Raw genomic sequence first — 27825 nt, 5'->3', positions numbered from 1 at the left:
TCGAACAAACTACACTACATTAGTTGGTGTGTAAATGTGTTCGTAACAAAACTGTCACAGATCTTTCTGGCACGACAGACAGTCGCTGGGTCCTAAACCGTGAAGGCTTGTGGGAGACGGTGACCTGCAGCCATGGGTTGGTCGTTAGCTACGCTGTTTGTTTCTCTTCGTTTATTGTGTTTTACTGCGGCCGTGTTTGAAGATCAGGTTGGAAAGTTTGATTGGTACGTACATGATGGAGACATCTGGCTTACTGTCCCCAACACCACGGGGCTTTTATTTGAAGACGCGCAGGCTGCCGGTGGCAGTGGCCGCTAGTTCTTAGCTGCTCCACCTGCTAATGTTGGGCAGCATCTCAGCAAGAGACGATATTATATATGTTATATATTTTAGATATATTAGATATATATTATATATATTAGATATATATTAGATATTATATTTTATATGAGCGTGTTTCTGCTGTTTTACCAAGTGCGATGTTCCAATGTTCATTGTTAATTTGATATTCTTTTGGGATTTCCTTGCAGGAGACAGCAGTTTGTTGGAGAAGTGCGCTTTGCTGTATTTGATACTAATTCTCAAGCATCTAAAAAGCTATTGGTAGCAACAGAAAAGAACATTTTTGCCTCTATTAATTCCAGAACTGGAGATCTTTGTAAGTTTTACTTTTCATAAAGCTTATCAACCTTTATATATTCGAGTATGTAGAAGTACTGCTAATATACAATTTTCCACTATATACTATGTAAAGTATTTGATTAAAATGTACAGCGAGGTTTTAGCAACATCTGTACATGAATCACTTTTCATTCAAAAATAATTATTCTACTAAAATGTCATTGATGTTTCCCATAGTATGGCGACATGTGGACAAGACAGGACCTGAGGGGCATATTGATATGCTTCTTTTGCATGGGCAAGGTAATCATGTCTGAATTGTGTCATTTGTGCCAGCACATTTGAGACTTTTCTATTAAACTACAGGTTTGCTGTCTCCTAGACGCCCTTGTTGTTGTTGGTAATGGACGTATTCTTCGCTCCTGGGAAACCACTATTGGTGGCTTGAACTGGGAGACGGTGCTTGATACTGGAAGGTTGTGATTTTATGCCATTTCCTATTGTAGCAGTATTCTTTCAAAGTATGAAATCTCTGGGATCTAACGCTTGTTTTTTCCTTTAGTTTCCAGTCTGCTGCTTTCATTGGAGTTCAAGACCTTGTCAAATATGTTGCAGTGCTTAAGAAATCTGCTCTTTCTCTTCATTACCTCTCCAACGGCCATCAAAAATGGGTGGAGAACCTTCCAGAAAGGTAAAGAGAGTGCTTGCTAATCACAGATGTATAATTTCTTTTGATTTGTCATTTTGAAGTGCTTTACAGATGTTGTGAACATGCATTGTATTTTAAGTCATTTTGCCTATTACCTTATGTCGTGCAGTAACACTGTTCAGTATCAGATTGTCTACTCTGGAGGCAGTGGCCAGGTGTTGCTTCTGGGTGTAGTCCCCAACTCTCATATTGTCATAGTTGAGTACAACATTGAAGATGGAGAAATCATGAGACAGGTACAGCTCTGATAAAAGGGCACATCATTATATAGTTAATGATCTGTGTCTGGGTGTGTAATCTTCACTTGTTGTTTTTAGAAATCAGTTGCAGCTCCGTGGATCACCAGCCTGCAGTCCAGCTGTGTGGTTGTTGGTTCTGGGGTCCTTTTATGCGCTGACCTGACCACACAGTCCATGTACACCTTCTCGCTGCAGTCTGTGGAACAGACAAACATGAACCAAATCCTGCTCCAGGTGTCCACCTCTATTTCCTTACCATAGATAGTGTTCCCAATGGCCTGTGGAGATCTTGCATATCCAGTGTGTAGATTGAGAGCTGACCTTCTTCTTCTTTTTCTTCTTCAGACTCTGGGTCTGGAGGTAGCCTCAGGATTTCAGCCGGTCCTGATCTCCACTCAGCCACACCCTGCCCGTCCTCCTCTGTCCGAGTTCGTCCTGCAGCTCGGCCCAGACCATCACATCCTGCTGCAGCTCAATGATGAACTAATTTCTCCTCTCAGAGACTTTAACCCTGTATGAAATACACATCGTTTTACTTATTAGCTTGGGGGGAGTGGGTGCAAAAGAGAGTTAAGTAGAATTGTGTAACTGTTCTCAGGCAATTACCTAGCTCATGTCAAATATTTCCCCCCCTAGTCATTTCTGGTCGCTTTTGCAACAACCGGAGAGAAGACGGTCACTGCAGTTATGTCCCCAAAAAACACTACTGTGAGTGTAGATCCATCTACATGTTCTTATTTTCTTTCCAGTCTTCAATTCTCATTAAGCAGCAATGTTGGTTATAATGTTGTGGTTCTGTATTTGGATGCCAAGGCATGCAGCATCAACCTGTACAGTGCAGATACAGGGAGGAGGCTTCTTGACACCACCATCATCTATCACAAGGACCCTAATGGAGGGAGGCCAGCAAAGGTAAATGTTACTAGGTATCATTTTGGAACAGAACTGCTTGTTTTAGTGCAGAGCTAATGGAGTGTGGTTTGTCTTTTTAGCTGTATGTCCATGCCTTTCTGAAGAAAGATGATTCTGTGGGCTACAGGGTCATGGTGCAAAATGAAGATCTTGTCCTCAGCTTTTTACAACAGCCTGGTATACATGAATATGTGCAATGAGTTGGCAAATTTACATTTCTTTATACAACATCTTTCTTTGTCAAAGCCATTATGCAAATCAATAAATGAGCAAAATAGAACTCGTATTTAAAATAAATGGTCATTCTACAGGGAGGGTTGTGTGGACCAGAGAGGAGGCACTAGCTGATGTGGTCACTATGGAGATGGTGGATTTACCCCTCACGGGAACACAGGCAGAACTGGAGGGAGAGTTTGGAAAGAAAGCCGGTAATGTGCAATACGATGGTCATAATCTGCATCCTGTCTCTTCTCTCTACATCCCAGTCTCTCAGTTCTGTCTAAATCTAATTCAGGGATGGTGCCGTGTCCCTGTTCTGTGTTTGTGTCTCTGTCTCTCGTCATCTCGCTAATACATTTCCTACATAACTGCTATTTCCATTCTACTTAACCGTCTGAGATTATTTAATGCAATGCTGTGAATTTTTGCTGTTGTGGTAGACACTTTCTGGAAAGTCTGCTTTGTGTATGTCTTGAATTACGATTTTACAGTAAATTTTACGGTCATGATTCTGCTTATGCTACTTGCGCTCTAGTGTTCCGTCTTTCCAAAAGAAACAAACCTTTCCTCTTCATGCACTGTCTCTATATTTATTTTCCTTTTGCCCTTTCTTTTTGCTACAATTGGATCCAGCTATTCAAGGTAATTTCAAAAGTTTGCTTCTGCATATTTTATAACTATGTGCAATTAATTTGTCATTGTAAGCAGTTTGTTTGCTGTGCAGCGATTCCTGTGTGACACAGGCCAGGTATAGTGAAGTGTGTGTGTGACACAGGCCAGGTATAGTGAAGTGTGTGTGTGACACAGGCCAGGTATAGTGAAGTGTGTGTGTGACACAGGCCAGGTATAGTGAAGTGTGTGTGTGACACAGGCCAGGTATAGTGAAGTGTGTGACACAGGCCAGGTATAGTGAAGTGTGTGACACAGGCCAGGTATAGTGAAGTGTGTGACACAGGCCAGGTATAGTGAAGTGTGTGACACAGGCCAGGTATAGTGAAGTGTGTGACACAGGCCAGGTATAGTGAAGTGTGTGTGTGACACAGCAGGCCAGGTATAGTGAAGTGTGTGTGTGACACAGCAGGCCAGGTATGGTGAAGTGTGTGTGTGATGCAGCAGGCCAGGTATGGTGAAGTGTGTGTGTGACGCAGCAGGCCAGGTATGGTGAAGTGTGTGTGTGTGACGCAGCAGGCCAGGTATGGTGAAGTGTGTGTGTGTGACGCAGCAGGCCAGGTATGGTGAAGTGTGTGTGTGTGTGACGCAGCAGGCCAGGTATGGTGAAGTGTGTGTGTGACGCAGCAGGCCAGGTATGGTGAAGTGTGTGTGTGACGCTGCAGGCCAGGTATGGTGAAGTGTGTGACACAGGCCAGTGATTGTCGCCAGGACTCAAAACAGTGGGACACTGGTGGATTTGAGTGGTCTGTGTGTGTGTCTTGGTTTCCAAAAACGTATACATTCCTGTGTTTTCCGCAGACGGGCTGCTGGCAATGGTTTTGAAACGCCTCTCCTCACAGCTCATAGTCTTGCAGGCTTGGCTGGGCCACCTGTGGAAGCTCTTCTATGACGCCAGGAAGCCCCGCAGTCAGGTGAAGAACGAGGTGACCATAGAGACTTTGTCTCGGGATGAGTTCAACCTGCAAAAGATGATGGTGATGGTGACCGCTTCAGGGAAGGTACGACATTGAGCTTGACATTTTGAAAAATCTCAAAATTTTTTGTTTAAAAAAAAAAAGAATCTGTGCGCTCTCAAAATGTACCTGCATGATGATGATGAGGGAGATATAACAGATGCTTACAATCATGGAGGTGACACATTGTCCTTTTAAATTACCGACATGTGTTTTTTTTCTAATATATTTTTTATCTTAGTTGTTTGGGATAGACAGTAAATCTGGAACCATTTTGTGGAGTCAGTACCTGGAGAATGTTCAACCCAATTCTGTTTTCAAACTCATGGTACAAAGGACCACTGCTCATTTTCCTCATCCACCTCAATGCACTCTGCTCATTAAGGACAAGGTAGGTTGCTCCAGGCCTTCCTAGAAGTATTCACCCAGTACACACCCCATCTCCTCCCTGTAGACCACTCATTCCTGCTCTCCCTGCTACTTCTTTAACTGACAACTTCTACCTCGAAATCCAGCCTTGATTCCATGTTTATTCCCTTTGTGTGTGTGTGTGGCTTCAATCAATCAATCAAATTTTATTTATATAGCGCTTTTTACAACAGTTGTCACAAAGCAGCTTTACAAGTGCAGAGTCCTAGCTCCCAGTGAGCAAGCCAAAGGCGACAGTGGCAAGGAAAAACTCCCTAGTTTTTTTGCATGAGGAAGAAACCTTGAGAGGAACCAAGACTCAGGGGGGGGGGAACCCATCCTCCTCTGGCCGACACCGGTCACCATGACAACAACAACAATTTATACAGAAAGAAAAGGAAAAAGATGTAATAATGTCCATCATGGTGCAGGCATCCGGTTAGGCAGGAGGTGGCTGGCCCAGGATGGATCGCTGGTCTCCTCATCTCATTATTCCTCAAGCAGGCGGGCAGCCATGTGGAGAAATGAAACAGGGAAAATTAGCGCTGCATGGGGACATATACAGGACAGGTGAAATTATAAACATTTCTGGAGTGTGGCAGCAACTCCGGCATTAAGTTAAACTATTACAGCCTAGCTAAAAAAGGCAGAACCAGAAGGTAACATAGGCTTGGGGGCATCCTGAGACAATGGCATCCGTCCACTGCACTGTTAACAAACTTGAGTGACCACGAGCAGTGACAGGATGACAGCACCAGCGCCCCAGTTTACCATAAAACCCTTCGCCTATGAACTCCTGGATCTGTACCTTTATCTAAGGGGGGATATTAATTCAAAATACAAAATAAAATCAATAAAACAATAGGGGGGAAATAAAATCAAAACTAGGGAGTTTTTCCTTGCCACTGTCGCCCTTGGCTTGCTCACTGGGGGCTAGGACTCGGCACTTGTAAAGCTGCTTTGTGACAACAACTGTTGTAAAAAGCGCTATATAAATAAAATTTGATTGATTGAATGATAATTATCAAACACTAAATTAAATAAGTGGGTTTTCAACCTAGACTTAAAGATTGTTACTGTGTCAGAGTCCCGGACGCATTTAGGAAGGCTTGAGAGCTCTTCGTGAATAATTAATTAAAATAATTGTTAATAAGGATTATTCTCATTCCTATCGGTATCTTTATGGTTTCTTCAGTAAGATTTCTGTCTTCATCTCCCTAGAACACAGGCTTGGCAAGCCTCAATGTTTTCAATCCCATCTTTGGCAAGAAGAGCCATATCGGTGTTCCAGCTTTGTCTAGACCTGTGCTTCAGTCTCTCTTATTGCCCCTTATGGATCAGGACTATGCTAAGGTTCTTCTCCTTATAGATGATCAGTACAAGGTCAGCCTCATTGCCTCAGCAGAATAAAAAGACTTTCCATGGCAAAAATGAAAAGCACTCTTATTAATATGAAGCCATCTGCCTCTGTTTCAGGTCACTGCATTCCCGTCCACTAAGAATGTCCTGCAGCAGCTACAAGAGATGGCTTCCTCCATTTTCTTCTATCTGGTAGACTCTAATCAGGGCAGGCTGTCTGGTTTCCGCCTACGCAAGGATCTGTCCACTGAGCTCATCTGGGAGGTGGTCGTCCCTGTCGAAACGCAGAAGATTGTTGGAGTGAAAGGCAAACGCGCCAATGAGCACGTCCACTCCCAGGGTCGTGTCATGGGGGACCGTAGTGTGCTTTATAAGGTAATACTCATCCCACCTGAGGCACATTCAACTGCTACTCCTGTTGCAGAACTGCTCAGCTACGATTTCAAAATCTCTTTGAAATTTGCCAGCTAAAGCTAATCTGAGAGAATTGTTTGCTTGAGGTGATCAAGAGTTTAACCGTCACTTACTGTAGTTTTTAACACCCCTTTACCTCTAGTACCTGAACCCGAACCTCCTTGCAGTGGTGACTGAAAGCACAGACACCCATCAGGAGCACAGCTTCGTGGGAATTTTCCTCATTGATGGTGTTACTGGCCGTATTGTTCATGAGGCAGTGCAGAGAAAGGCCAGGGGGCCTGTTCACTTTGTGCACTCTGAGAACTGGGTGGTGGTGAGAGAGCTTGACTTTTCTCTGTGTGATTTTTGTTTCTTGCAGCTCAATGTTGCATTTCCAAGTGTGTCCATGTGCCCGTTTGATTTCAGTTCATTTTTACCATGGCATGAGGATTCCTTATGTCACTTCAGAGGTGTAAAATTCATCAAAATAAAAACGTTTTCTTTTCTAGTATGTGTACTGGAACACAAAGTCTCGGAGAAATGAGTTCTCTGTGCTCGAGCTCTTTGAGGGAATGGAGCTGTATAACAGCACAGTGTTCAGTTCTCTGGACCGACCCCAGCCACCCCAGGTGCTGCAACAATCGTACATATTTCCCTCCCCCATAAGCACCCTGGAGGCTACGCTGACTGAGAAGGGCATCACCAGTCGGCATTTACTGGGTCAGCGCTAAAATTATTTCATTAATTGCACAGAAACCTTGTTTGCAGCACTAGATGTTGCTTTTTAATCTATTGTTGATGTTATTGACATGTTCTGGTTTTGTTTTGTGTTTTGTTTAGTGGGTCTCCCGTCAGGTGCCATCCTGTCTTTACCAAAGATGTTTCTGGACCCACGGAGACCTGAAGTGGCCTCTGAACAGAGCAGGTAAGCAGTCGTTTGAGAGCGTCTCAAACAGTTAAAGAGGGATGTCTTTTGCATTTGTTAACTGTAATAACTGGGTTACATTGGTCCAAATGGGTCTCATTTTTATAGGGAGGAAAACCTAATACCATATTCTCCGGAAATACCAATTCGCACTGAGTGGTTCATTAACTACAATCAGAGTGTTTCAAGAGTAAAGGGTATCTACACTTCACCCTCTGGCTTGGAGTCCACGTGTCTGGCAAGTATCTTAAGAATACAATTATGACAGTTTTTGCATAGTCAGAATGTTATGCACTCTATGCTTACTATGTGTTCAGTTGGAGTACTGTTTGTGTATATTTTATGTATGTACATGTTTGTGTATATTTTATGTATATACATGTTTGTGTACACCTATATTCTTGTCCAACTAGGTTCTAGAGATGTATCCCCCTGCACAGTTGTGCACACACTGATGTCTTTTTCCTCCCATAGGTGGTTGCATATGGCCTTGACCTCTACCAGACAAGAGTCTACCCCTCCAAGCAGTTTGACGTCCTTAAGGATGACTATGATTATGTGCTGATCAGCAGTGTACTTCTTGGCCTTTTCTTTGCCACCATGATCAGCAAGCGACTAGCAGAAGTGAAGCTACTTAACCGTGCGTGGCGGTAGAGCAGACCTCCATGATGACTGCGTTCTGCCCGTTCCTGCCATGTGACTGTCACGTTGATGACGGGAAGTCAGCTGATGCCCATGTCTGACTGCATGATGAGCATCGCAGACGTTCACACAGACGTTTATGCGTTCGTCTTTTTTGTTTTTGTTTTTCCTCCCTCAGTGATTAGAACGAATCTGTCACCATTAGGCAGTTTATCATTTTTACATTTATTTATTGAGCTTTTGTGGCAAATTTATTTTTAAAGATGCAAGCTATTCAAATGACCACATACGTGACACTTGGATTGCTTCCGTACATATTGAAACACAAATACATTTTAGAATGGCCACTGTTTAGTCTATAATTTGTATAATACGTTTTGTGAATTTGGTCATTTTGCATTAAACATGCCTCTTAACAAATATACTGACTGAGGTTTTAAAAGTAGACAAACTGCTGTTTGTAACTTGGTCAAATAGCCTCCACTTAGTGCATCTTATTTTGCACTATTCACCTTATTTATTAATGGCACTGCAGCTACCTATATGTGAATTTAAGAGCAAGAAGTACTGTACACAATCGGTTACAATTAGAGTTAGGGCATCTAAACATTTAGGGTGAGAGATCCAGCCTTTTGTATCATAATGTGAGCAGTTAAGGGAATTAGAGTAATTTAGTGTTAAATAATAGCAATTGATTTTTTATATCAATAAAGCTGTTTAATGTTCTAATGAACAAGTACTCTGTATATGGTGCTAAAGAAAGTTCTGAAGCATTTCACATGACTCCCTCCTTTGATCTGAAATCTTGATTCAATTTTCTTTCACTAAAACACCCTGCATTTAAACACCCTGCATTTAAACACCCTGCATTTAAACACCCTTCCATAGTTTTCTTAGACCCATAATCCTCACTTCTATTGCCAGTCTTCTAGCGCAGGATGGATATGAAACTCTACATGGGAAAATACCTTTATGACAGTAGTCCAGAAACAATTATTTAAACCTTGCTTATTTTGGGTCAGGTACACTGGATTGTCTGATGTCATGTGATGGCGATGCACTCATAAGCATGTTCTGTATAAGCTTAGGTTTTATTAATTTGTTTGGATACTTAAAAGATGTATTTAAATACACCTAATAATCAATCTATAATTATCCATCTCTATTAAATGTATTATGCACCATTCTTCCATTGTCAGAAATTATCACTATGGAATAGAGCGTTTTGGGATGGTTTGACAAAACATGTAAAAAGCTACTTTTTGATTTACTTTATTTAGTTTTGGTTTATTCATGTTGTGTTTTAAATGTCTGTGATTTCTGAAATACATCAGACAAATTGAAGGTTCATTTTAGCCCTAGCTGATTATTAATAAAACTGAGATCTAAACCACCCTTTGCCTTTTATTTTTGTGTATAAAATAAGTATGACGGTGGGAGTTGGATTAATAAAATGCTGAGGTATTCAAATTGCATTTGTGATACTTTTGGACATTTACCAATGCAGTGAGACAATGTACCTACAATGCTACTGGCGTTGAATATGAGGTAATTTTCTTTTTTTTGATGACTAGTGACGACACGTCCTGTTACGTCAGGTGATTAATCTCATTTCCGCTCCTGGATTCTAATAGAGTCACAAGATGGCGTCGAGTGGAGGAGATGGAGAGCCCGAGTGGACCGCAGCCGTGCGGCCGCTGCTGTCAGCCTCGTACACGGCGTTCGAGACGAAGGAGCTACCTCAGCTTATAGGATCCATCATAAACAGGTCGGGACGCGGCGTGTGTGGTGGTTGTAGGTGTGCAGGACGATAAACGAGGGCAGCTGGGCTAGCTAGCTAAACTAGCATTAGCGCTAGCGACAACACCGCAGGTACAAGCTAGGCTAGCTGTGCTAACTGTGAGTAGTGAGCTAGCTGCACCAGTTACAGCAGCTATAAACAGTTAGCTGCACCAGCTAGCTCCACTGTGCTACACCAGTTAGCCACAGCCGCTAGCGCCGCAGCTCCTCCAGATTCTGCTTCATCATCAGGCCGAACCTGAGGGCGGCGGCGGTGTTTGACTGTATAATCCCGGTTTGGTGGTCCGTCCGGCGGGGTTAGGCGGTGGTTGGGTTGGTGCGGGGCGGCGGGGCAGGCGCGCTGTTTCCCCTCCGGGCGGTAATGTGTTGTAACTCCGTTTGGCCCGTTTGTTGGTCGCCGCCCGTCACACACAGCGAGCCGCCGAGGCGCTAGTTAGCCGCTGCTGCTAACACCGCTAATGCTGGGACACCTGACGGGCTGAAGTTACTCCGTGTGTCTGATCCGTGTCTCCCGGCTGACTCGCTCTAAACGCCGCTGGGCCAGACGCGTCTACGGTCCGTGTCTGAGTGAAATAACGTCAAACACTCACGACCACCGGTACATTTATAACAAAATAATTAACAAGCGAGTTAATTAGCTAGCTTGCTCGTTAGCTGTTTGGCTAACACCCTTAACTGGCTGCAGTGAACGCAGGTTAACAAGCTCATTCCTTTTAACTGTTGGCAGCTCAATCGTAACTGTTCTTGTTTTTACAAACGAAACTATGATTTCAATGTCTAGATGTGATGCTTGCAGCATGCTGTGTGTGTGTGTGTAGTTGTAGTTGTCTGCACTGCTGTCAACTCGAGTTTAGTTTCAGGCGTGATGAGTTGTGTGGAAGCGGAGACCCTGGTTGGGGTTAGGAGACCCTGGTTGGGGTTAGGGGACCCTGGTTGGGGTTAGGAGACCCTGGTTGGGGTTAGGGGACCCTGGTTGGGGTTAGGGGACCCTGGTTGGGGCTAGGGGACCCTGGTTGGGGCTAGGGGACCCTGGTTGGGGCTAGGGGACCCTGGTTGGGGCTAGGGGACCCTGGTTGGGGCTAGGGGACCCTGGTTAGCTAGTAGTAAATGTGAGACCCAACCTGACAGGGTTACTACACCACCAGCTCCCCCAGCTCTAGCTAGTAGTAAATGTCATACTTTATGGGCTTTGCCTTCACTACAACAGTTCAGGAAACGCGATACCACTTCCACAGCTAGGACGTTGTTTGATTGCATATTAATTTTACTCGTTTGCTCTAATATAATTAGTTTTACTAATGTAAAATGTATACATTTTGCTTTTGTTGACAAAAACGCCAACCTTTAAAGTCACATATCTGCACTGAACTGTGAGTTTTTCTCAGTTTATGACGTGCTGTCAAATGACCCTTGTCTCACCTTTAGTGTAATGTTTTATTATTATTATTATTAGAGTGGTTTATCATTTAGTAAATGCTCGGTGTGTTCACTGTAAGGTAGCACTTAATTGACATGTCAGTAGGGCAGGGTGTGCCATAGTGCCGTCAACACACATGCAGTCAGTTGTCTGTGTAGTTTATGCTTTGATGTTCCTCGCTTCAAACGTCCACTGTAAATGAAGCGGAAGCCTGATCAGAGTCTGTGTTTGACCTATTTGTTTGTGAATTGTAGTCTATTATCACACATAAAGACCAGACAAACAACAAATAAAAAGAAAATAACACAGAACTCAAAACAAAAACCTTTCCATTTGGCTGTATGCTGATTCTGATTGGCACAGTGATTCAGCATGGACCTGCAAGTCCTGTCTGTTTTTAGGTTAATTTCTGAAGGACCTTTAGCATGCAACATAACATTTCTGATAGACCTCTTGCATGCAGTTACATTCCAACAGTCTTAAAAGCTGTAAATCAACAGCTGATGAAGATGCTAATGTTAATGTGTTCCTTTTTCAGTGAATCGGAGATACTTCATCACGATAAACAGTACGAGCCTTTCTACTCGTCTTTTGTGGCACTCTCTGCGCATTACATCACCACAGTATGTGGACAAAGTACGTGAATGACTGCTCTTTCTTGGGGGGGTGTGTGTGGCATAAATCATGAATTCACTGATAACTTGGTAGTAATAGGCTTCACACTACTGCAAAAAATGAGCCACATAACCTTTTCTCTGTTATAAGCATTGGAAAAGGCATAGATATACCGGGTGGATATTAAACCTTTCAGTTGGTTTTCCTCCTGTCACCAGTCCCCAGAAATCATCTGCTGTCAGTAGCTGCAGCATGTAAAGTATTGATTGAATTCTCACTCCTGCGACTTGAGAATCCAGACGAAGCATGTGCCGTTTCACAGGTCAGTCATGTCCTGTGCTGATTATGACATAACTGGCTTGCTTTTCATATTGTCAAGCCTTTCTTATGATTTATATATTTTGTTCATTTTTCAGAAACACCTGATACTCTTAATAAAAGGCCTTTGCACTGGTTGCAGTCGACTGGATCGAACGGAGATCATCACCTTCACAGCAATGATGAAATCTGCCAAACTTCCACAGACTGTCAAGACTCTTTCGGATGGTGAGGACTCGTTTAGTCCTAGCGACTGTCATGTGTTTATCCTTTTACCTTGTTTTTGTTTTGAGGAGAACAACCAAATACTCGGGTTAGATAATGTAACATGTTGGAGTTGTAGCTGTTCATTCAATCATGCTTGTGGACTTGAGGAATATTTCCAGAGTTAGTTTTCTTTTCTTTTTTTCCTATCATCTTTTCTCTGGGTTTTTACTCCATTTTTTCTTGGCTTTATTTTTGTAGTAAGAAAGCCCAGGTGATTGTTTGAGGGTGCCTTGCTTTCACTGAGTTATTAAATGCGTTCGACTGCTGCATTTAAAAAAATTGATGTAGAAGAACAGTCATGTTTGCTGGAAAAAGGCCATCGTGACCGGTAAGGCCATCGTGTCTGTCGGGCAGAGGTGTGGAGTCTTCCAGCCCACCTGCTCTTTCCAGCCTGAACTAGGCACACGTTTCTGTGCAAGTTCAATCTTGAAATCCTTAAAATCATGTGCCTTACTGTCTTAAATGCACGGTTTCCAAATACATCCAGTGGTTTATTGTCCTGGATGTTAAGGCTATTGTTGGTAGTGAACGTGTTGCTGCCATGATGGTGTGCCATGAAGACGCCCTTTGCTTCCTGCACACTCCTGACTAGTAGAAGTCGGCATATAAGACTTGATGATGATTTCGGAAACGTAATGCAAAACTACTGTAGATTAGAATGCTGCTTTGTTTAAAAGATTTTTTTTCATGTTTTGTCAGTGGCTACTTCCCCACTAAACTGAAAGTGCAAAGGAATCTGAAATATGTAGGAATTCATGGTCAAACCTGTTCACAGTACCACGTTTGTTGTTGTTTTGGTTGGTGTTGACGATTTGGCTCATCTGTGTCCCCTTTGACTTGTGATTTGCTCTCCTGTAATATATTGCATTGCTCTTTTGGTTATGTAAATTGATTAGGTGTGGTCTTTATAATGAGTACAATATATGAATGTGCTCTTGACACCATGACTACTAAAGTGTTTTGGGCCCAAAGACAGTCCTATGTTTTTTTAAAATCTAAGATTTATGTGAGCTGCAGTGTATGTGTTCTCGGTGCAACAGACACTAGACAGTGTCTGGTCTGGTCTGAGTACATGAGTCCCCCCCCCCCCCCTTCTCTGCGTGCTGGGCTATCAGAAAGGGAGCTTTGTTCCTCTGCCTTTGTCAGATGGGATTTGCAGTCTCCCATTTCCAGAGAGCTGCTCTCAGAGCTAGAGTGTTTACTCATGGTCTGTCCTCCTGTTGCCTTGTGCTGATGTGCAGTAGAGGACCAGAAGGAGCTGCCCTCCCCGGTCAACCCTGAGCTACGGCACAAAGAAGTGCAAATGAATTTCTTCAATCAGCTGACCTCAGTGTTTAATCCTGACATTACTGTCCTAGCCTCATCCTCTGCACACATGCAGGTACGTGTCTTTACACTCCACACACAGAGTAACTGACCACAGCAACTGAGTGCTGATTGCACATGGTCACTATAAAAAAAAATAAAATAAAAGGTGGAAAAAGTCTGGCCATTTTGTGCTATAGGCCGAAGGCGAGTGTGATGACCAGACGACGACAGATCAGGCCACGCAGGCCAAAATGAAAAACGCCTTCATCTCACAGAATGTCTCCAGTTTACAAGAATTGGGTGTGTAATTCTAGACGAACGCAATCCATCATATTACTGCTGTAGTCTTGAGCCTCGAGTCCAACAAACCCAATTTCTAACTTTGCTGTTTTCTCGTCTCAGGGGGCTCGGAGAAGCTGCTGCGTGTGTGTCTGAACCTGCCCTACTTCTTACGCTACATCAACCGCTTTCAGGACGCTGTGTCTGCCAACTCCTTCTTCATCATGCCAGCCACCGTGGCAGACGCTACCGCTGTCCGAAACGGGTGAGGCAACCTCGCGCTCCCGAGCTCTGGTGGTGCTGCATGGTACCGATCCTCTCAGAATGATGCTGACATTTCATTTTCTCTCAGTTTCCACTCCCTGGTAATTGACGTCACCATGGCCTTGGACACCCTCTCCCTACCTGTACTGGAGCCCTTGACTCCCGCGAGGCTCCTTGACGTGACCGTGCTGGCTTTGAGCTGTCTCTATGCAGGTTGGATAACTATTACCACCACCTTAAATAGAAAGGCCTGTGTTTACTCAGAGACGGTTGTCCTAATGAGGCGTGTTTTTCCTTTGCAGGTGTGAGTGTGGCGACGTGCATGGCCATTCTGCAGGTGGGCAGTAGCCTGCAGCTTCGCACCACGTCTACAGGTGCGAAGGAGGAAGACTACGAAAACGACGCTGCTACCATTGTGCAGAAATGTGTACGTGAACTCTTCCTGACAAATTAGACCGCCGCCGTTGGTCTTTTGTAATTCTTCTTGTTTCTTCATGTTTTAGTGAAGAATAGCCTTCTCAGTAGATTCTTTCTCTTTGCCGTTGTAACAGCTGGAGATATACGACATGATCGGGCAGGCCATCAGTAACTCTCGCCGAGCTGGAGGGGAGGTAAGTGAGAAGTAGGTCTGATGTATTTCCACGATGCCAGAGACGTGCGGGCTGAGCTGCGTCTCACCGTCCCTGCTCGCTGCTTCCTTCTACAGCATTATCAGAACTTCCAGCTCCTGGGTGCCTGGTGCTTACTGAACAGCCTGTATTTAATTTTGAACCTGAGCCCCACCGCTCTGGCAGACAAGGGGAAGGAGAAGGACCCCCTGGCAGCACTGCGTGTTCGGGACATCGCTACCCGCACCAAGGATGGAGCAGGTTCCCCTAAGCTGGGTCCTGGGAAAGGGTGAGCCTCCTTTCCTTCAGTTGCCGGGTAGAAGTACTTCACATATTGCATAAACAATAGAGATGTTTGTCTTTTCTTTATATTAATGGCTTCCTATTGAAAACATTGTCCTGAAGGCATCAAGGTTTCGGGGTTCTGTCCGTCATCCTGGCGAACCACTCCATCAAGCTCCTCACCTCACTGTTCCAGGACCTCCAGGTGGAGGCGCTTCACCGGGTAATCGCCCTCCCTCCGATACGCCGGTAGCTTCCGGCCTGTGCTGCTCTGTTTCACGTGGTGCAGAGCGGCTCACCTTCATCCTCTCCTCCCCCAGGGCTGGGCGAGCGACGGCCCCCCGGCCGAGCTCAACATCATGGCCCAGAGCACGTCCATCCAGAGAGTGCAGAGACTCATCGACTCTGTGCCTCTCACCAACCTGCTCTTCACGCTGCTCTCCACCTCCTACAAGAAGGTACGATGGCGCTCCTCCCTGTCCCCGCCCGCTGGGAGGGGCCTCCGCGTGACGTGGCGGGTTATAAACACGCCTCCTCCGCTTCCTCCACCCGCAGGCCTACGTGCTGCAGAGACAGAGGAAGGGCTCGGTGAGCAGCGATGCCAGCGCCTCCACGGACTCGAACACCTACTACGAGGACGACTTCAGTAGCACGGAGGAGGACAGCAGTCAAGGTAACGGATGTGGCCGAGTCCTCTCTGAAGCATTAGCGTGAAGCCTAGGAAAGTTAGTTCAGCACTGTGAATGCAAACCCAGGAACATGGTTGCCCGAATAAATACTTTTTTTTCCAGAGACTAATCCTATGTAAAAATATTGATTAAATTCTCTAATCTAGTAGTGGCCTAGTTTTGAATGCCGGGCTATGTCTTTCACCGGCTGAGCTAGAGTCAGGGCTGAGGCGGGCGAGGCGTATTTTCATGCAGTTCCTGAAAGGTGCACGCCGTAGTAGACGGACCAGAGTCAGGCCACTAGAGGGTGTAGCGGCAGGTCAGTTTTATCTCTTGCTGCAGAGTGCTGTTGCACATACCCTGCTTTAACCGCGACCCCCCCTGCGGCCGACGCGGCTAGTCACAGTGTTCGTTATTTCAGCAGAGAGAAGACAGGAGAGGACAAGAGCAGCTTGTGTCTCAGGTCAGCAGATCTCTGCATTAGCTCAGACTTGTAGCATCTCTTCATGCTCCCCCCCTTTTCTTAACGTGCTTTCATAAAGACTCCCACAGTAGTCTTAACTCCCACGGCTTGTAGAAGCAGCTCTTAATCTGCCTGCAATACAACAGCCCTCGGGGGATTTTTGGAGATGAACTTTGCTCTCTGCGCGTTCACAGATGATGACAGTGAGCCCATTCTGGGCCTGTGGTTTGAGGAGACCATCTCTCCCAGTAAAGAGAAGGTGGCGCCCCCACCTCCACCTCCGCCCCCTCCTCTGGAAACTTCGCCCAGACTCAAGAGCCCCAGCAAACAGAACGTGGTGGAGAATGGCAATATCTTGGCCAGCCGCAAGGACCCAGAGCTGGTAAGGAGACACTGCTCTGGTATCAGATTGATCTGTGTATAATCTGAAGACATATCTGGATTTTGGCGAGCCATAGAGCAGTTTAACCATAACCTAGATTTATTTTCATAACTAAAATGATAAACACCTAGACAGATTACAGTGATCTCAAGCTGCCATTGGTAGATGGATTAAATCTTTTGACTTTTTATTGTTTTTGTCACATTGATCAATGTGATAAAAGGAAAGGCAGCTCATCTCAGGGACATTTGACTGAACAGGGAGTGAGGTCTATTTAAAACAAAAAAAAATGGATAAATAATAAAAAATATATACATTTTTTCCCCTCAGTTCCTAAGTCTGGCTTCTAGTATTCTGAACTTCATCACCACATCCATGCTGAAGTCCAGGAACAACTTTATCCGTAACTACCTAAGTGTGTCCCTCACTGAGCAGCACATGGCCACCCTGGCTAGCATCATCAAAGACGTGGACAAAGACGTGAAGGGTGGGGGCTTAGTGTGCTTTTCTCCACATTTTAACGTTACCTTTATCGTTAACATGCCCTTTGTTTTAAATCCTCGTTTGTTTGATGTAAAGATAACTGTGGCTCTAATTTGTTGTGACTCTAGGTTCGTCTGATGAAGAATTTGCTTCTGCGCTGTACCATTTCAACCATTCCTTGGTGACATCAGACCTGCCTTCTCCAGCCTTGCAGGTATGTTGGGCGATTAAAAGGTTATCATGACTTAATTAAAAATATTCCCTGCCTGGCAGGCTGACTAAAGCCCTAGTGCCCTCTCTGCTTGTGTCTAGAACACCTTGCTGCAGCAGCTGGGCGTGGCTCCGTTCTCAGAAGGTCCCTGGCCCATGTACATCCACCCTCAGTCCCTGTCGGTGCTCTCCAGGTTGCTGCTCATCTGGCAGCACAAAGCCAGCCTGCAAGGGGACCCGGACGTGCCCGAGTGCTTGAAGGTCTGGGAGAGGTGAGGGATTTGCTTTTGCGAAACTTGCCAGTAAACGGCACCACGTTTAGGTCGATTAGGTAAGATTATGATGCGGAGGAAACGGTTTAAAGAAGCTCTAAAGAATGCCTCTCCCTGTCCGGCTCAGGTTCGTGGGCACGCTGAAGCAACACATCTCGCAGGGAGCCGTGCCCAGCGAGGAGGACCTGAACGTGGAGCACCTCCAACTGCTGCTGCTCATCTTCCACAACCTGTCGGAGAAGGGCCGGCGTGGCGTCCTGGCCCTCTGCGCGCAGGCCATTTCTGAGGCAGCCGCCCAGGTGGACTCGCAGCTGCAGGCCGTGCCCCTCAACCTGGCCCGCATCCTCCTCGTCTTCCACTACCTGCTGCACCAGTACTCCAAAGCCCCCATGTACCTGTTTGAGCAGGTAGGTTAAAGAAGTGGCCTTTGACCTCTTTCAGCAAAGATTTTATCCTAGAAGGAAGGTTGTCCAAGCGCTGTTTCGTGTGTGAGCAGGTGCAGTACAACCTTCTGACTCCACCTGCGTCTGGCGCCGGTTCTACCCAGGAGGGGGGAAAGAGAGGCAGCCACCCACTTTACTACGGCTTCAAAGAGGTGGAGGAGAACTGGGCCAAGCACTCGACAGGTAGGAGTAAGTCATGCTTCCTCCCGTCCTCCCCATATTGTCTTCAAAGGTCTTAAGATCACACACAATGAAATCCAAACTAATTTGGAAGTGCCCGTGTAATAAGGATGTAGGTTTTTGTTAAGGGCCTCTCGTGTTTTCCAATGTAGACTCTACAGTGCAGCCAAAGTTCTACTGCGTCCTGTCCCCTGAAGCGTTGGAAGACGACAGGGGCCGCCTTGACGTCAAGGTGATGGCAAACGCCACGTCCGCTCCAAAACTAATAAAATTAAAAAAGGGTTTTTGAAAAGGTGAAGACTCATTTTCGCCCTGTGTTCATCTTCCTGTCACATCCTCCATTTATTGCTCTGTAGGTCTTTCAGGTGCTGTTCGCTGGAGCAATAAAATACGACAGCTTGTATTCCTCTCTCATTGCCCTGTTGGGGGCAGGCTCTCAGTTTGACACCGCCAGGAGGCAGGAGAACAAACCCATCACCCCAGTTGTGAGTTGCTTCATTCAGTCTGCATTTGCTCGATGCAGTTTTCTGGTGCATGTTTCATTGACGTGTAGACAGAGTAGATTGTTTCTGATTGGTTGGCGTGTAATTTAATCGTTCTAATTGGTGCTTTGATTGCCCCCTTCCAACGTTGCTGTTGCTCATTTCTTGCAGGAAGCGTGTTCACTTCAGTACTATTTTCTGATCCTGTGGAGGATTCTGGGAGTGGTGCCTCCCTCCAAAGCTTACATGGAGCAGCTGAAGACGGGTAACAGTGACCCCAGTGAGAGCGACATTCTGCACACCCTGAGGTGGTCATCACGCTTGGGGGTCAGCGCGTACATGACCTGGATCACGGTGAGCGCTCCTGCCTCCCAGACATCCCGAACAACCTTTTCTTTTTGTTCCAGAAAGTGACCGTTTTCAATCTGGCCTCCTTCTCTACCAGGAACACCTGGTGAAACAGGGAATGAAAGCAGACCATGCAGCTTCTCTGGTGGAAGTGGTCTCCTCAAAATGCAGTGTTGTCAAGTATGACATCGAGCTTGCTGAGGAGTACATTGCCAGACAGGTACACATGGCCAGATGACATTAACCAGAGGCTTCTTTGTATTACTTGAGCCGTGCCATATCGTAAAACGCATTGAAAAGCTCCGTTTCTCTGTTGTAGATCTCATCGTTCTGTTGCGTGGACCCCAGCAGCATCCTCCCTCTTCACCAGATTCCTTCCCTGCAGACCATTTACACGCTGGACGCGGTCATTTCGAAAGTGCAGGTCTCCCGTAGTGAACATTACTCCAAGTTGGCTGCGGAGGCAGACACCCACAAATCCCTCGAGCTTACCAAGAACCTGCTGCCCGCCACGCTGCAGCTAATCGACGTCTACACGGCCTTTACCAGGTCCGTCCCGTATATATGCGCTTCGCTGGAGCGCCGAGCGGGGGAGCTGCATCTCGCTACCTGCACGCTTCTGCGCAGCTGAACTCCTCTGGTCTGTTTGCTCCTGTGTAGGTCATATCTGCTGATGAGCCTGCCTGAGGATGGTGAGAAGAAGGCCACAGAAGCCACGCTGCAGGGCTACGCGGCTGTGCTCTCCATCGGCTCCACGCGATGCAAAGCCAACCTGCTCGGTACGTTCGCCGGGCACTCACCGTGATCCACATCACGTTCTTTTATAAGTTGGTTATTGTAGTGCTGCACACGAATCAATATTGCTGCGTTTGTGCGCACACGACACACAATTAGTGCTTCTGCAAATGTCCATCTAGTTAGTAGCTGTTGCACAGATAGTTAAGATTTGACTACTTGGATTTGATGTTGGCCAAAAAAAAGTACACTGTGATGTAAGATCGCATCCATGTCTGTCTTTTTTGGTTGCTGGGTAACTCGAGTTTCGAAGCCGATTGCATTGTCGATAAAATTTAATATGGGTGTTCTTGAAAATCCTAAAAACGTGATTTCCAGCAGGTTTGTCCTGTGATTTTAGGCCAAACCGTGATGCAGAATCTGCCGTCCGCTGTTCAAACACTATGCGAGACCTGGAACAACATTCACACTAATGAGTTCCCCAACATTGGCTCATGGGTAAGTGCACTGCTGTGTTCTCATTAGTCTTGGCCACTCCTTCTTGTGCAAACGGTCTAATCACAGGTGTTCTTCCCCTCAGCGGAACGCCTTTGCCAATGACACTATTCCCTCAGAGAGCTATATTGGAGCCATCCAGGCTGCCCACCTGGGCACACTGAGCAACCAGTCCCTGGCCTTGGCCTCCTCCCTCAAACACATCCTGCTCACACTGGTACGCCTAACCGGGGACCTCATTGTGTAAGTTACTCTCCATTTTATCATGCTCTAGATCCTGAAACGCTTTGTGTAATTGATGATGAAAGCGAAAGCAAAAGTGTATTGGTGAGGTGTGTGTTGAGAGAGGTTGTGGGTGTACGGAGCGTGCGACACAAGCCCGTGGTCCTTAACCATGTTCCTCCACAGCACGGAGGAGCTGAACCCCCCCCACATCATCCGCACGCTGCTTCCCTTGCTGCTGGAGAGCAGTACGGAGAGCGTGGCCGACATCTGCAGCACGTCCCTGGAGAGGATCCTGGGCCCGGCCGAGTCCGACGCCTTCCTGGCCCGCGTCTACGAGCGCCTCGTCACCGGCTGCTACAACATCATCGCCAACCACTCCGACCCCAACAGGCAAGGCGCTCGGCACTGAACATCGTCTGAAGTCGTACCGTGGGCTTTAGTCTAGGCGTTTGTCTGACATGGGGTGCGGGGCAGAGATGAGTGTCGTCAGCAGTCCGTGTGGGGAAACCTGCTGAGGGTCTGGTGTCTATGCCTCACAGTGGCCTGGAAGAGTCCGTGCTGGAAGAATGTCTGCAGTACCTGGAAAAGCAACTGGAGAGCTGTCAGGTCCGCAAAGCCATGGAGGACTTCTTCTCCTTCAGGTACATGACCGCCTAAGCCCGCTCTGACCTCTGTAGAGAATGCACAGCTTTTCATTTTGCGCTCCTGTCCCTTTTCAGTGGCGAACTGGTGCAGATTATGATGGCGACGGCGAATGAAAATTTGTCTGCTAAATTCTGCAACCGGGTTCTGAAGTTCTTCACTAAACTCTTCCAGCTCAGTAAGTAGCCAAAGCCAATTAAAACAGGTTGTCTGACCCCCGCTGGACCCATGAGAGATATTTCCTGACGTGTACGTGTGTGTACGCCTTCCTTCCCTCCTGCAGCGGAGAAGAGCCCCAACCCCAGCCTGCTGAGCCTGTGCGGGTCCCTGGCCCAGCTGGCCTGCGTGGAGCCGTCCCGACTGCAGGCCTGGCTGACCCGCATGACCGTCTCTCCTCCCAAAGACCTGGACCAGCTGGACACCGTGCAGGAGAACCGGCAGCTGCTGCAGCTGCTCACCACCTACATCGTGCGGGACAACAGCCAGGTGGGCGAGGGCGTGTGCACCGTGCTGCTCGGCACGCTCATCCCCATGGCCACAGAGATGCTGGCCAGCGGCGACGGGGCCGGCTTCCCCGAGCTCATGGTGATAATGGCCACGCTGGCCAGTGCCGGCCAGGGGGCCGGTCACCTCCAGCTGCACCGAGCTGCCATCGACTGGCTGAACAGATGGTGAGAGAGAGACGAGTCCCTGTGGACATTTTGATTAATGCTGTTTTGGTTATGGTACAATATGACTAACTTTTTTTATTTTTTGTGCTTTTTTTCCTTGCAGTAAAAAGTATTTATATCAGAAGAATGTTGTAGAGAAAGTTACTGCCAATGTTTCTCAAGGCAAAGTAAGTATGACTGTGTAGGTTGAGGTTTTGCCATTGAGGACTGTAGGGGGGAATGGGGTCTAAACGTCGTGGTGTGTTGCAGCACGCCAGCATGTTGGAGTGCGCCTGCCACATCATCTCCTACCTGGCGGACGTGATGAACGCCCTGCGGCAGAGCAGCGGACAGGGCTCCTCCCAGCTGCTGGTGGAGGGGGAGGAGAAGGCCATCGAGGTGGACTCTGATTGGGTGGAGGAGCTGGCCGTGGAGGAGGAGGACTCTCAGGCAGAGGATTCGGTCAGGGAACAGCTTAGAATTGGTGTTTGGTTTGCTGCTTTGAGTGAAGGCATCGATGCCTTCAGGACATTGTGATGCTCATGCTGTCTGGGTTTTTGTCTCCTAGGACGAGGACTCTCTCTGCAATAAGCTCTGTACCTTTACCATTACACAGAAGGAGTTCATGAACCAGCACTGGTAATAACGAAAGAGCCATTCACTTTTGGCCCCCGCCCTCCTCTCCGGTGAAACTCTGTACCGACTGAAAACACGTCTCCCTGACCTTTCTCTTCTCCTTTCACTATACAGGTATCATTGTCACACCTGTAAGATGGTGGATGGGGTAGGTGTGTGTACAGTGTGTGCCAAGGTCTGTCACAAAGACCATGAGATCTCCTATGCCAAATACGGCTCTTTCTTCTGTGACTGCGGGGCAAAGGAGGATGGCACCTGCCAGGTGAGACCGAATACTTCAGGGCATCATGGGAAAAGAACAACAGCGGTAACTTTGGCTTGCAAATCATTTATCATTGATTATCATGAACTCATTTCAGTTCTCAGCCCATCAGGACTTTTAGTATTTCTTTTCCATGATCCATGCAAGTCTTTCTTCCATGATAAATTAGTGGTAAAACATCAGAGCAGTTTTGCTTTAGTGTATAGTATGATACATTCCCCTAGATATTTGAAAATGCTTTGAAGCGTTTATCCATGAGCATGTTAACATTAAACCATAACATCTCATGCATGCTTCCTTAATCAAAACCTTGAGCATGTAGTAAGTCAGTAGTGTCTTCAGTTAACTCTTGTAAAGTTAAAAACCAAGTTTGCTCCCTTAACTCCATTTAACACGAATAACAGTTTTTAAGTGAGCTGTTAAGGTCTGCATCTGTCCCCATGTGTTTGAACTGGGCTCTGTATCTTGTGTTGATCAGGCTCTGGTGAAGAGGAGTCCCAGTAGTGGCATGAGCTCCACGATGAAGGAGTCCTCCGCCTTCCAGAGCGAGCTGCGCATGCCCGAGAGCGCCATCCGCCACCAGAGCGCCTCTCCAGCCGACAAGGGCAAGGTCACCATCTGTGACGGCAAGAGCGGCGATGAGGAGAAACCTAAGAAGAACAGCGCCTGCAAGAACATCGAGGGCTGCAGGGAAGACCTGCTGGTCCAGGTGGTAAGAGAGGGAGGGATTTGACCTGTGGTTTTGACGTCTTCGCGTTTAGCTCCGATGGTTGCTGACGTCTTTTAAACGTCCGGTTTACGTCCGGTGTCCGGCTTTTTGTCTCCCTCAGTCGAGTTCGTCCACCGCCTCTTTGGTGCTGGACCTGCTGGTCTTCCTGATGGGTGCCATCCAGACCAACTTCCAGCAGGCCTCGGCCGTGGGCAGCAGCAGCCGGGCCCAGCACGCCCTTAACGAGCTGCACACGCAGGACAAGACGGTGGAGATGACCGACCAGCTCATGGTACGAGTGTGGCTGTCGGAGCGTGGCTAACTCTAACCCTAGCCGTGCTGAAGTGCGGAGAGCAGGTCCTCTTCGCCTCTTTTGCGTATTGTAGAACGCAAGCAACGTTTTGACGGTCGTCGTGCGTCTCTGTACGTTTGCGTTCCTTTTCCAGGTCCCCACGCTGGGCTCTCAGGAAGGTGCGTTTGAGAACGTGAGGATGAACTACAGCGGCGACCAGGGCCAGACCATCAGGCAGCTGATCAGCGCCCACGTGCTGCGCCGTGTGGCCATGTGTGTGTTGTCCTCTCCCCACGGACGCCGTCAGCACCTCGCCGTCAGCCACGAGAAGGGCAAGGTAAGACCCCGCCTCTCCTCCCCAGAACCCCCCACCAAAGGTAAGACCCCGCCTCTCCTCCCCAGAACCCCCCACCACCTCCTCGCAGTTGCAGTCGAGTTAAAGAGCGGAGTGCTGATCTCCTCCTTTGAGTTCTAGTTGCATGTTTTATAATCATCTGTTCAATTGTGTGTGCAGATCACAGTGCTGCAGCTGTCTGCGCTTCTGAAGCAGGCCGACTCCAGCAAACGCAAGCTGACTCTGACTCGCCTGGCCTCCGCACCCGTACCTTTCACCGTCCTCAGCCTGACCGGAAACCCCTGCAACGAGGACTACCTGGCCGTGTGCGGCCTCAAGGTAGCGCAGGCCGCCTCCCGAGTCAAAGTCCGCCCGTCGTCGGTTTTCGCTCGCGTAAGCCAAGATGACCGTTGAGCTCTGATCTGGCCGCTCTTCGCAGGACTGTCACGTGTTGACGTTCAGCAGCACGGGCTCCGTGTCCGACCACCTGGTGCTGCACCCCCAGCTGGCCACCGGGAACTTCATCATCAAGGCCATCTGGCTGCCGGGCTCACAGACCGAACTAGCCATCATCACCGCCGACTTTGTTAAGGTTGGCCATATAAGCGTCGTGCTTCAAGTGTTGACCTCGAACGGAGGTTCCTTGTGCGCACCGTGTCTTGACACCGGGTCGCACAGACACCTTCACGGACGTTATATAATTATGTATTTGCATTTGCAGATCTATGATCTATCCGTGGACGCCCTGAGTCCCATGTATTACTTCCTGCTGCCGAGCTCAAAGATCAGAGACGCTACGTTCCTCTTCAACGAGGAGGGCAAGAACATCATAGTCATCATGTCCTCAGCGGGCTACATGTACACCCAGGTGATGGACGAATCCAGCAGCGCCCAGCACGGCCCCTTCTACGTCACCAACGTGTTGGAGATCAACCACGAAGACCTGAAGGTATGTGCGTGCTCCGCACGTAACGCTGCCGTCTGCGCTTTGAGGTGCACGCAGCTGAACTTGTTCCTGCTCTACAGGACAGCAGTGGGCAGGTGGCAGGAGGGGGCGTGTCTGTGTACTATTCCCACGTCCTGCAGATGCTGTTCTTCAGTTACAGCCAGGGCAAGTCCTTCGCTGCCACGGTCAACCGCAGCAGCCTGGACACCCAGAGGCTCTTCACCATTAATGTCAAAGGGTAAGCCATGTCCCTCAGCTCTGCTGCAGGTAAACGCCTGCAGTGTTAGCATTGTATTCACAGTTTTACTTTGTCTTTAGCATGGGCGATGAACTATTGTACATTGATCTGGTCATAACGTGTTTCTAATTCCTAAATGACGGCCACACTCTTTCCAGGTCAAACGGGGGCAGTAAGACCTCTCCAGCGTTGTGCCAGTGGTCGGAGGTCATGAATCACCCGGGCCTGGTGTGCTGTGTACAGCAGACTACTGGGATACCTCTAGTCATCATGGTGAAGCCAGACACCTTCCTCATCCAGGAGATCAAAACCTTACCCGCCAAAGCCAAGGTCTGTTCTCAGAGTCCAGCCACATTCGATCATTAGTGTACGTTTGTATATCTTGTGTACGTTTGTATATCTTGTGTAAGCTTTTTTCTTTTTTTTCTTCTTTGTGCCTGTGTGCTTCTGAACCCTCTTGCGTGTTGCGGTGCTCAGATCCAGGACATGGTGGCCATCCGTCACACGGCCAGCAACGAGCAGCAGCGCACCACCATGATCCTGCTGTGTGAGGACGGCAGCCTGCGCATCTACATGGCCAACGTGGACAACACATCCCACTGGCTGCAGCCCTCGCTGCAGCCCACCAGCGTCATCAGCATCATGAAGCCCGTGCGCAAGCGCAAAGCCACCGCCGCTAGTAAGAGCACACGCCGCCCGGCGGTCTCACGTTGGTCTCGCGTTGGTCTCACTTAGGCCTGCAAGGTCTTAAACATTGTGCCGCTGCTTTGTGCGCCGTTTTAAATGTCAAACGCGTCCCCGTCCTCCAGCCACGCGCACCTCCAGCCAGGTCACCTTCCCTGTGGATTTCTTCGAGCACAACACGCAGCTGACGGAAGTCGAGTTCGGAGGCAACGACTTGCTGCAGGTCTACAACGGACAGCAGATCAAACACAGACTCAACTCTTCAGGGATGTATGTGGCCAACACCAAGGTAAAAACACCGATACGGTTAATACTGGCGTAGTGTTCATTCTGCGTTTGGTTTATTTTAAGCGTCGTGCATGTTGGTGCAGCACACCGCGGTATGTAATGTACACGCGATCGTTCCTTCCATCAGCCTGGTGGCTTCACGGTGGAGGTGGTCAACATTAACAGCTCCATGGTGATGACGGGCATGAGGGTGCAGGTGGGCACGCAGGCCATCGAACGAGCCCCGTCCTACATCGAGATCTTTGGGCGCACGATGCAGATGAACTTGACCCGCTCCCGCTGGTTTGACCTCCCCTTCACGCGCGAGGAAGCACTGCAGGCCGACAAGAAGATCTCCATTTTCAGTAAGCGTGTGGGATCTCACACCGACACAAACCCCGTCACTCCTCTCCTCATACAAGATTTTGATTCATACTTCTGTGTGTGTGTGTGTGTGTGTGTGTGTGTTTCCTTCCTTTCCTTTGCCACGTGTCATGTTTTCAGTCGGAGCATCCGTAGACCCAGCAGGAGTCACCATGCTGGACTCCGTTAAGATCTACGGCAAGACCAAAGAGCAGTTTGGCTGGCCCGACGAGCCCCTGGAGGACTTCCCGTCCGCCTCAGTCAACAACGTGTGCAGCCCCAACCTGAACCAGGGCAACGGCACCAGCGACACAGACGTCGCCACCCCCACCTCCACCAGCGGCACTGTCCTGGAGAGGTAAGCCTGACCGGGGTGTCCCAGCTCACACCCTCCACCAGCTCGATACCTTGTACCCCTGGTAATGTCTCAAACGCCAGTCTCTCTCTCTTTGTTTCCATTTCTCTGTCCTTGCTGGTAATACTCGAAATGTCACCTTGATTTGTTAATACACGTTATTGCTCAAAAGGGGTTTAACGGTACACAACATAAGGAGGGCAGAGAGGTGCGGAATGGAGGTGTGTGTGTGTGTGTGTGTGTGTGTGTGTGTGTGTGTGTGTGTGAGGGGTGTCCACTGCACGGCTGTCTTCATAATGACCTTTGCCTGCATGCTTACATGTCTTTCTGTTACATACAAATCATTAGTTTACTTGTTTCTTTCTGTGATCCTCACACATTTTTTCTTTTTCTTTGCTCCCAAAAAAAAAAACCCCAATAAAATAAAGTTGCGAAACTGAGTCCTTATCAACCTTGGACCGGTTAGTAACCGCCCTTTCTCTGCTTGTTTGCATGGTGTTTGTGTACGAGTGTGTGTGCGCACAACGTGAGAGGAAAACATCCACACTTGCTATGGCATAGATAAAAGCCACACACTGAATGCCATGAGGATTCGTACACTAGCCATCACTGTTTTAAAGACGGTGTACATCTGCTGTAATGATGTCTAGCTATTTTTTTAAATGCTCTGAATTGTGTGGTTTTAAAGCATTTGTCCATTATTTCCATGCAAGTATGTTGGGTTGATGTACACTGATGTCTTCTGTGCTCTTCCCAGGCTGGTACTCAGCTCCCTGGAGGCTCTTGAGAGCTGCTATGCAATTGGTTCATCCAGTGAAAAGGCAAGTAAAAAAATACATTTATCTTCT

General features: G+C 47.6%; 2 protein-coding genes across 14 annotated transcripts in view; both read left to right on the top strand.

Moving 5' to 3' along the window:
* The first annotated feature begins 70 nt into the window (after positions 1-70).
* On the top strand, positions 71-9448 carry emc1 (ER membrane protein complex subunit 1). Of its 2 annotated transcripts, XM_076991947.1 has the most exons (21): positions 71-224; positions 531-658; positions 859-924; positions 1004-1097; positions 1184-1312; positions 1440-1566; positions 1648-1803; positions 1915-2082; positions 2206-2277; positions 2383-2481; positions 2562-2658; positions 2793-2909; positions 4171-4370; positions 4567-4716; positions 5955-6116; positions 6210-6467; positions 6649-6822; positions 6998-7208; positions 7329-7413; positions 7522-7651; positions 7888-9448. In XM_076991947.1, the coding sequence occupies exons 1-21, from the start codon at positions 133-135 to the stop codon at positions 8065-8067; spliced, it is 2895 nt and encodes a 964-aa protein (XP_076848062.1). In that variant the 5' UTR covers positions 71-132; the 3' UTR covers positions 8068-9448. The 2 variants fall into 2 exon arrangements, with proteins under 2 accessions (XP_076848062.1, XP_076848061.1); XM_076991946.1 differs by having other exon boundaries at positions 2206-2481.
* A 220-nt stretch (positions 9449-9668) lies between these two features.
* The window catches only part of ubr4 (ubiquitin protein ligase E3 component n-recognin 4), a 38738-nt gene continuing 20581 nt past the window's right edge, over positions 9669-27825 (top strand). For 3 of the 12 annotated variants that reach the window (XM_076991989.1, XM_076991988.1, XM_076991999.1), the window contains exons 1-52: positions 9669-9823; positions 11811-11908; positions 12106-12209; positions 12304-12433; positions 13714-13853; positions 13978-14080; positions 14183-14324; positions 14412-14536; positions 14626-14750; positions 14875-14934; positions 15030-15220; positions 15337-15436; positions 15534-15671; positions 15769-15886; positions 16099-16200; positions 16306-16344; positions 16539-16726; positions 17057-17213; positions 17338-17423; positions 17522-17691; positions 17819-18098; positions 18188-18323; positions 18467-18546; positions 18671-18799; positions 18968-19150; positions 19242-19364; positions 19464-19693; positions 19805-19923; positions 20280-20377; positions 20460-20617; positions 20783-20989; positions 21139-21240; positions 21319-21419; positions 21525-21912; positions 22016-22079; positions 22162-22353; positions 22460-22530; positions 22642-22834; positions 23268-23501; positions 23620-23790; positions 23945-24127; positions 24305-24463; positions 24564-24716; positions 24846-25073; positions 25151-25308; positions 25467-25638; positions 25786-25987; positions 26118-26281; positions 26408-26624; positions 26764-26980; positions 27406-27438; positions 27735-27798. In XM_076991989.1, coding sequence (XP_076848104.1) covers positions 9699-9823; positions 11811-11908; positions 12106-12209; positions 12304-12433; positions 13714-13853; positions 13978-14080; positions 14183-14324; positions 14412-14536; positions 14626-14750; positions 14875-14934; positions 15030-15220; positions 15337-15436; positions 15534-15671; positions 15769-15886; positions 16099-16200; positions 16306-16344; positions 16539-16726; positions 17057-17213; positions 17338-17423; positions 17522-17691; positions 17819-18098; positions 18188-18323; positions 18467-18546; positions 18671-18799; positions 18968-19150; positions 19242-19364; positions 19464-19693; positions 19805-19923; positions 20280-20377; positions 20460-20617; positions 20783-20989; positions 21139-21240; positions 21319-21419; positions 21525-21912; positions 22016-22079; positions 22162-22353; positions 22460-22530; positions 22642-22834; positions 23268-23501; positions 23620-23790; positions 23945-24127; positions 24305-24463; positions 24564-24716; positions 24846-25073; positions 25151-25308; positions 25467-25638; positions 25786-25987; positions 26118-26281; positions 26408-26624; positions 26764-26980; positions 27406-27438; positions 27735-27798 — 7650 coding nt within the window. In that variant the 5' untranslated portion in view covers positions 9669-9698. Of the gene's footprint in view, positions 9824-11810; positions 11909-12105; positions 12210-12303; positions 12434-13713; positions 13854-13977; positions 14081-14182; positions 14325-14411; positions 14537-14625; positions 14751-14874; positions 14935-15029; positions 15221-15336; positions 15437-15533; positions 15672-15768; positions 15887-16098; positions 16201-16302; positions 16345-16538; positions 16727-17056; positions 17214-17337; positions 17424-17521; positions 17692-17818; positions 18099-18187; positions 18324-18466; positions 18547-18670; positions 18800-18967; positions 19151-19241; positions 19365-19463; positions 19694-19804; positions 19924-20279; positions 20378-20459; positions 20618-20782; positions 20990-21138; positions 21241-21318; positions 21420-21524; positions 21913-22015; positions 22080-22161; positions 22354-22459; positions 22531-22641; positions 22835-23267; positions 23502-23619; positions 23791-23944; positions 24128-24304; positions 24464-24563; positions 24717-24845; positions 25074-25150; positions 25309-25466; positions 25639-25785; positions 25988-26117; positions 26282-26407; positions 26625-26763; positions 26981-27405; positions 27439-27734; positions 27799-27825 lie in introns of all 12 variants that reach the window. The other 9 variants (XM_076991990.1, XM_076991992.1, XM_076991994.1 and 6 more) reach the window with 9 other exon arrangements.

The sequence above is a fragment of the Brachyhypopomus gauderio genome, unplaced genomic scaffold (assembly GCF_052324685.1).
Source record: "Brachyhypopomus gauderio isolate BG-103 unplaced genomic scaffold, BGAUD_0.2 sc88, whole genome shotgun sequence".
Taxonomy (NCBI): Eukaryota; Metazoa; Chordata; class Actinopteri; order Gymnotiformes; family Hypopomidae; genus Brachyhypopomus; species Brachyhypopomus gauderio.
Note: the sequence above shows the minus strand (reverse complement) of the source record. Positions and strands in the feature narration are given on the sequence as shown.